This window comes from Microtus ochrogaster, chromosome 6 (genome assembly GCF_000317375.1).
Source record: "Microtus ochrogaster isolate Prairie Vole_2 chromosome 6, MicOch1.0, whole genome shotgun sequence".
Lineage (NCBI taxonomy): Eukaryota > Metazoa > Chordata > Mammalia > Rodentia > Cricetidae > Microtus > Microtus ochrogaster.
In genome coordinates this window covers 2,739,666-2,748,485 of record NC_022013.1, presented here as the reverse complement: position 1 = coordinate 2,748,485, position 8,820 = coordinate 2,739,666, and the positions used below count along the sequence as shown (strand labels likewise).

The 8,820-nt window shown below is 37.4% G+C and overlaps 1 protein-coding gene across 1 annotated transcript in view; it reads left to right on the top strand.

Annotated features, from left to right (window-relative positions):
* Rab3gap1 (RAB3 GTPase activating protein catalytic subunit 1) overlaps positions 1-8,820 on the top strand; it is a 75,609-nt gene that overhangs the window by 27,044 nt on the left and 39,745 nt on the right. The window contains exons 5-7 of the mRNA XM_005348296.1: positions 319-397; positions 2,210-2,329; positions 4,294-4,459. Coding sequence (XP_005348353.1) covers positions 319-397; positions 2,210-2,329; positions 4,294-4,459 — 365 coding nt within the window. The remainder of the gene's footprint in view (positions 1-318; positions 398-2,209; positions 2,330-4,293; positions 4,460-8,820) is intronic.

The following is an 8,820-nucleotide window of genomic DNA, read 5'->3' as shown; positions in this document are numbered from 1 at the left end:
ACAACCATCTGTAATGAGGTCTGGTGCCCTCTTCTGGCCTGCAGGCATACACACAGACAGAATATTGTATACATATTAAATAAATAAATATTTAAAAAAAAAAACCAAAAAAAGAAAAAAAAAACAACAAAAAACCGGGGAGAATATGTCTTGGGTAATGGAAAGGCTACCTATAGGGTTGAGAAGGATTTGACAAGAATTTAGATCTTTAGCAATTGCAAGTCTGCAGTCCAGTAAGATAAGCTTTCCTTAAAGCATGTATAAAATTGCTTTAAAATTTAAATAGACATTTTTTTTTATTATCAAATGTTTCTATAGATGCTATTCCACAGTCAATGCAAGATTTGCTGTGTATGAATAATGACTTTCCTCCAAGAGCACACTGTCTAGTGAGATGGTACGTATCTTTTTTATTTAGATGTTTTTGTGTGTGTGTGTGTGTGTGTGTGTGTGTGTGTGTGTGTGTACAGTTTGGTTTGAGACAGCTCTGGTTGTCCTCAAACTATGTAGACCAGACTGGCCTGAAACTCTGCCTCCACAGTGGTGGGATTAAAGGTGTCTGTCACTATGCCCAGGTAGTGTGTGTGTGTTTTAAGGTGACCCCAAGACTAACTCTAGGTTCAGTGATGGACTAGGGGGCTGAAAGCACCAGCATCTGGCTGTACTTACAACTGCTTATTATAGCCACTGAGTCAGAGTGCAGTCAGCAGAGGAAGAAGAGGGGAGTTAAAAACCTGCAGACCTCAAGCTTGGAAGAGCTTTTTCTAATGAGGTCCTATAGGTTATACTGGATATACTCAGTTCCCTCAGCAACAGATTATGACAACATATGAACCATTGTCTATCAGGAAAGCTTTTTAGAGGCTAACTCCTTGAAGCTTTAAAGGACTTGGTCAGTAGGTATCCTCTGTCTGGAGTATATACCAAATTCAGACTCCTAAAAGGACAACAAGTGTATAACATAAACCATATTATTTGCACAAGTAGTTTAGATACACTGAGTAAGTCTTTATCAACATGGTGATGATGAGAACCCTCTCTAAATCCAGATTCCTAGATGTTAACCAAGAGTTAACTTGATAGACATCTCTCAGGGCTGCCGTCTTGGACTTGCTCTGAGCTCTTTTGCACATTGCACTTCAGAGCCCAGAATGATACCTACTTTCAGTTCTGAATATCTCTCTGAATTTAAGAGAACACTTAAATATAGAAGATTTAGTATGTATTATTGTAAATTTAAGTAAAATGTTGACTTCAAAAAGTTACATGGTAAAATCAAAACCCACATATCTAAGAATCTGTAAACATTTTAGTGCAAGAGGCACTTAACATTTGAAGGATTTCTTTAATCTTTGTCAGTTAATCATTCAGAGTCTCTGAACTTTATGTTGGGGTATACAATAAAGAGTAATATCTAGGGAACATAACTCAGTGGGTAGAGTGCTTACTTAATCATGCATGACTCTTGGTTTGATCTGTAGGGCCTCATAGACCAGATGTGGCAGTACATGCCTGTAATCCTAGTATTTGAGTGGTGGGAGCAGGAGAGAAACTATTACAACATGTTTGCTATATTGCTGGTAGTTACTGGAAGATTTTTTCTTTCATTTTTCCTAAAAAAATTAGAAAAACAGCAGCCAAGCATTTGAAAATTAAGCATATTAAATGTACCTGTATTTTCTTTCATTTTAAAAAAACATTATTTTAAAATACTTACATGAGCCAGACATAGTCCTACTAAAATATGTTCCCTATATCAGTACTTCTAAAGACAACTCAGGACCTGGGGTTAGCTCAGTGGTAGAATACCTAGCAAGCATGATTTTCTGTTTTTACTCTAAACCTCCAAGGAGAAAAATTAAAAAGAAATTCAGGTGGAGGCCAGGGTAAGAGGACTCAAGTAAAAATCCTTGGGGCATAACTTGACAACCTAAATTCTATCACTGGAACCCAATCAAAGAGAACTGACTTCTGAAAGTTACCTTTGGCCTTTATGTGTGCACTGTGGCATAGTCATGACCGTATGCACCACCCTGTTTTTTTTTTTTTTCAAAGAGATTTAAATGTATATACATCCAGTTGCTGTGTGGGGTAGGAAAAGGGAGAAGTGAAAACTCTGATAGTACAAAATTGTCTTAAATTTTCTGTGGCAAAACTCCTTATATTTTTCAAATAATGGGTGTCTTTACTGGATGATTCTCTCTTGAAGGTATGGCCTGCGTGAGTTTGTGGTGATTGCTCCTGCTGCACAAAGTGATGCTGTTCTCAGTGAATCCAAATGCAACCTCCTTCTTAGTTCCATTTCCATTGCTTTGGGAAACACTGGCTGGTAGGTACACTTAGGACAGATGTTGAAAATCTGTTAAAATATTTTTGTGATATAATTGAGGAATGTAAGTGATTATTAAATTTACTTTTTTTCTATAATGAAGAATTTAGTTCCTACCCTTGCCTATTCTTGTAGTAGAATTTGGTATGAGAGGATGAAATTAGAGCTGTGCATGGAGGAGCACTCAATAATAGGCTTGGACAAGAGGATCATAAATTCAAGGCCAGCCTGGACTGCATAGTGAATATTTGTCTCAGAAGAAAAACAACAAACCAAGACCCCCAAAGGAGATTAATTAATTAGTAAAATGTTTTTGGAGGTCATTCCTAAAGAAAATATAATATTCCTTAAATATTTCAAATGAAGGGTGAATTTTATTGCAAAATCTAATTTTAAAATTTGTATAATATTAGATATTATTCTGGGCTTAACTTTTTTGTGTGTAGTTTTTCAAGACAGGGTTTCTCTGGTTAACAGCTCTCACTATCCTAGAACTTGCTTTGTAGACCAGGCTGGCCTCAAACTCACAGAGATCAGCGATCCGCCTACTTCTACCTCCTAAGTGCTAGGATTAAAGGCATGTGCCGCACCACTGCCTGGTTTGGAATTAATTTTTTGAAGAATTGGGTTTTTGTATTTCTATGATTCTCCCCTCCTTTCTTGGTGGGTGGGGGCAACAACAGGGTCCCACTATGTAGGCCTGGCTGATCTGGAATACTAACTACACCAGCCTTGAACTCACAGAGATCTGCCTTGCTTCTTCCTTCAGTACTGGGATTAAAAGTTGTGTGCCTTCGTGCTCAGCACCTCTCTATTCTTAGGTGTAAGTAAGTATTTAAGAACATGATGTTAACTTATCCATGTTCTGTTTTTTTAAATTGTATTTCCTTTGTATATCAGATAGACCAAGAGACTCTAAATGTAAATTTACTAGCAGAAAAATTAATGTACTAGAGTACTCCAAGTGTCCTAAGGAATAATTTGGACCTTTAATTTTTTTAAGTGTTTAGTACTGTAAGCCTGGCTTTCAATGGTGGAACTACCTTTCTAGCCCTTTTCTCCCTTAAAGAAAATCTGGCAAAGCTTGAGTATTTACCAGTGTTAACTTGGGAACACATTTTATAGCCTATTTTTATTTGTGTTCAATAAATACCATGGGTGTTGTATTATCTCAACCACTGTTTCTAGGAAGAAATTCATAGATACTTGTGAGCTTTTGGTCATATTCTAATCAACTGTATAATTTATGTTTTCATGAATGTTTCTGTTTAAAGTGCCATAATATGCTCTTATATATTAATATATATTGTTGATTCACAGAGCTTGAACTCACAGGCAACTCATGAAAGCATGTAACTCATGCTTGAATGAAGCATATCTTACTCATGTATTATATTTGTAAGACACATTATAGTCTTCTGGCACTTAGGAGCACTGCCTTCAGATCCACCTGGATCATGAAAGAACACTTGCTTATAGACTGAGAGTTGATACAGGAGGGCACATCATTACCTAATTTGAGTTCATCTGGGAGAATACACTATAGATACACAGATTCTTGCTGCTCTGAATATCTAAAAATAACTCAGTACTGCTAGTATTGATTTGGGGGTTACAGATAAAATTTCTCTGAGTTGGTTAATTTGCAGATGCAGAAATCTGTGAATGGTGAGAATCAGTGCTACCTACTATTAAATGTTAAGTAAGAAATATTTCACCATAAAGTTGGTTTACAGCAGTGTCTTTGCTAAAGACCTAGTGGGCTTCATTAGTTTATGAGAAGAAGAGGAAGAACTAAGTATATCTTATTTATAAATGAGAACCTGTGACCTAGAAGTTTTCTTTATTGGGTATTTTTAAATATTTGCAATTAAAATAACAGGAACAGTTTTGAGGGTTAGAATTACTTACTGTTTATTGAGCTTGATGTCTGGTTTTTTTTTTATTTTATTCATGTCCTATAGCCAGGTACCATTGTTTGTACAAATACATCACAGATGGCGGAGGTTGTACATGGGAGAATGTCAAGGTCCTGGTGTTCGAACTGACTTTGAAATGGTTCATCTTCGAAAAGTGCCAAATCAGTACACTCATTTGTCAGGCCTGCTGGACATCTTCAAATCAAAGATTGTGAGTTGGTATTGGTTTTATCAGTCTTATTTGGGATCCAGATAAAAGTAGCAGTTTGGTAATTTGAACATATAGAAGTCTAATATCAATAATGTAATGAATTATAAGAAAACTACTAATTAAATATTATGTACATTTAAAGAAAATATCTACTAAAGGACCTGTCTACTTTTTGTATGGCTGGTTAACATTCATTGATTCTGTTCTTCTATAGGAAGGATTTTGATGGTCCACCAGTTTAGTAAGCTTCAGGTAGCTGCTTGTTTGAGAGATTGACTTTGAGCATCTTGAGTCTGAATCTGTTGGATTCTGAATAGCCCTTACTATTCTTTCAAAAAGTACTTTTTTTTCAAGTCTTTATCCTATTTATCTTTTGGTTTAATGTCTGTATGGGGGTCGAGAGTTGTAGGACTAATTAGGTCTACCAGATATATCCATGGTATTCTATAAAAAACATTGGCTAGCAAGATAACTCAGCTGGTGAAGGTGCTTGCTGCCTGGCATGATCCCCAGGGCCCACATGGTAGAAGAAGAAAACGAAATCCACCAAATTGTCCTCTGACTTTTACAAGTGCATAGTGGCACATGTGTGCACCCCCTCTCCAGTGGAAGGAATGCATATGAGTATTTTGCCTCTGTGTATGTCTGTGTACCATGTGTGCCTGGTGCCTGAAGAAACCAGAGTGGGCATTGGAGTTATAAATGATTGTGAGCCACCATGTAGGTTCTGGGCACTGAACATGAGTCTTGTGCAAGAGAAGCAGAAAGTGCTCTTAACTGCTAAACTATCTCTTCAACAGCAGAAGCTTTTTTTTTTTTTTTTTTCCTAAGTAAAAAGCAAAGTACTATCATGAAGATGGTGGCTTTGCATAGCCTACTTTTGGGGAAAAATGTTCTGAGTGCTGAAGTTGACATTATCTTTTGTAGGTGCCAAATCAGCACACGACTTATTTGTCAGGCCTGTTGGACATCTTCAAATCAAAGATTATGAGCTGGCACTGGTTTTTATTGTCAGTCTTAGAGATCCATGAAAAATTAGCAACTTGGTAATTTGAGTATATAAAAGTATTCTTATAATATCAGTAATGTAATGAATTATATTCAAACTTGATTAACAAACTGAACTTAAACATGTCATTAAAATTTATGATTTTATGTATTAGTTAAAAAATTAACTGAGGAGCTGGAAAAACTTGGCAGCTCCTTCCAGAAGACCTGGCTTCCATTCTAGCACCCACATGGTGGCTCACAGCCTTTCCTAACTCCAGTTCCAGGGACTCAGGTGACCTCTTCTGACCTCTGAGGGCACCAGGCACGGTACAGACATACATGTAGCAAAAACCCATAAACCTAAAATTTAAAAAGAAAAGAAATTAATAGAGAAGAAAGCAGCAATCAACTGATATTGCATGTTTCCTGGTGTGATTCACTGAGAAAGATAGACTTGTCTGAGTAGTGTTTCTGTCAGAATATTTAGCATAAATAAAAATGTGAAAAACAGTCATTTATTTCCAAAGTTACTGGACTCTTGGAAATAAAGGCTTGAGCATTTTAGATTAAAGAAGATGAATGAGATATGACTGCTAAGTGCAGTGAATGACTTTTACTTAATCAAAACAGAATAGCCAGTAAAGATCTGATTTTGGAATGTTGGGACAGTTTTAATCTGTTCTGATGTTTGAAAGTAGTATTGATGTTAACCTTCTCGACTGTGTTACTCATTACACATGTAGTGGGGAGGGTTCCATGCCACTGAACTTGTTAAGTCATGTGAGTCTTGATTGTATTCATCTTCCAACTTTTCTGAAGGTTTTACTATTTCAAACAACATTTTGCCTCTATGTTTGGCCGCACGCCAGAAGAGGGCGCCAGATCTCAGTATAGATGGTTGTGAGCCACCATGTGGCTGCTGGGAACTGAACTCAGAACCTCTGGAAGAGCAGCCAGTGCTCTTAACCTCTGAGCCATCTCTCCAGTCCCCGGTTTTACTATTTTAAAAAGGAAAAATATGAGAAAAATACTTGAATTTCTCTTTTTAATAGTTATTGTTTGTTTGGATTAGAATTTAATCAGAAAAACATGGGACCAGAGATTTGGCTCAATAGTGGAAAGCTTGCCTAGCATGCGTGAGAGTCTTGGTTTCATCCCCAGTACTGCCTTGGCCCTCTGAGTGCTGGGATTAAAGACTTATGCCACTACTGCTTAGCTTGTTTTAAAGAGTTTTATTTGGGGGCCAGAGAGATGACCCCCATAGTAAGAGTACTGGCTGCTCTCAGAAGACCTGGGTTTAATTCCCAGCACCCACACTGTGGCTCATTACTGTAACACCCGTTCTAGGTGATCTGGCACCTTCTTTCTGGCCTCCATAGGCACCAGGCACTGAGTGGCACACAGGCATTTGATTCATGCAGGAAATAACCCATACACATAAAACAAACACAAATTTTTAAAATTGAGTTTTATTTTGAAAACTTAATTTTTCTGGCCATTGTATGTATTGGTTTTACAGACTCATGGGTGCTGTCTATAAAGTATTTTAGAGCCAGATCTTAAAGTAGTATTTGGAGCTTCTTGCTCTGGTGATATTGGAGGTGTGTGTGTGTGTGTGTGTGTGTGTGTGTGTGTGTGTGTTTTCCTGGAATTGGAGTTTTTTGCTCAAGCTGTGATAATCACAGGTTTCCCCTTACAGAATTATCTTTCAGTCATATTGCTTTCAAATAAAGCCTGAGTTCTATGCAGGAATGCCCTGCCAGCTTTGATTTCTGTGGAAAGGTGTGACATGCCCTCGTTCTACTCAAGTCTGTGGTTCCTTACATTTATTTTATTTAAGTATTTATTTTGATTCTATTTTGTATACATGCATGCACATGCGCACACATTCACATCCATATTATGATTCATATATGGGGGTCAGAGGGACAGCTTGAGGGAGTTGGTTCTCTCTTTCCTCTATGTAGGACCCAAGGATTAAATTTCGATCATCAGGATTGGTGACAGTTATCTTTTCCCACTAAGCCATCTTCCTGGTGGCCTTGGTCCTTCTTTTAATGTCATCTGTAATCCCGCAGTCTTCACCTTTATTCAAACTAGCAGATCTCAGCAGGCATGTGTCGTGTCTTGAGCCCCATATAATCCTTTAAGTTTCTCAGGATGCTTTCTGTAAGCTGTACAAACATCTGTATCTTGTTTGATCCTAATTCTTTTCATATATTTCAAACTACATTCATCTCTGTTGCTTTGGTATGGGAGCAGGGGTGGTTTGTCAGAGTGACTTTACTAACCTAACCCTTCTACTTCATTTGATTCTGGGCCTGACCCCGCCCTAGCCCCTCCCCCCCTAAAAATTGACCAACCAGAATCATACTGTACTTTCTAGGACACAGTAGCCTAAAATTTGGATTTGTTTTTCATCATACCCACCTTGTACTTAGACTTTGAAGTTTATCTAAAATTACCAGTGACATGGATGGGATCTTCTTCTGAGCTAAATGTTTCTGTATCTTTGCTACTCAGGAATAGTGTTTGAGGGAGCATTATCAAACCTGTGCTTCAGCAAGTTTCCCAGGTGACTCCTGAACCTGTTTTAATCTCATTCTGCTTAATGTAGGCTCAACAGGAAAGAGAAGTCAGGGTCATTGAATTTTTATTATTGCTAGAGAATTAAGGGTAATTATAGGTCTTCTTTTGCTAGCTCATTTATTTACTATAATATGTTTTGTATGAGTTATGGTTAAATATTGAAACCTGAGTTTGATTTCCATTTTAGTTAAAAATAACATTTTCATAAATGCACTGAAGTACTTTAAAAAGAATACTACTACTCTCTCTGACATTCAGCATCTGAAATAGCAAAAATTTACATTGTAGGGGCTAGAGAGATGATTCAATAGTTAAGACCACTTCTCTTCTAGATGAACCAGATTTGATTCCAAACAGATACATGCATGCAGTTTAAAGCCTGTTGATACAGCAGTTCCAGAGAATCTGAGCCTTTCTTCTGATGTCCAGAAGTACTGCGTGCACGTGGTTCACAGACAAACATGTAGGCAACACACACAAACACACAAAATTTTGTTTTATAACAAAGTTGATCTTTTTGCTTAATGGGACTTAATATTTTCCTTTCTGGTAGTAGCGTAAGCACTTTATTTTAAAGTAATTTGTTTCCTGGAATTGTTTTTAGACTTTTGTGTTTGGTTTTTGACATATCTCACTGTATTGTTCAGGCTGGCCTAGAATGCCCTGGGATACAGTGGCTTAATTTTTTTTAATCTACATGGCTTTTTCAGCAGATAAAAACATTTGTGGCCGGGCGATGGTGGCGCACGCCTTTAATCCCAGCACTCGGGAGGCAGAGGCAG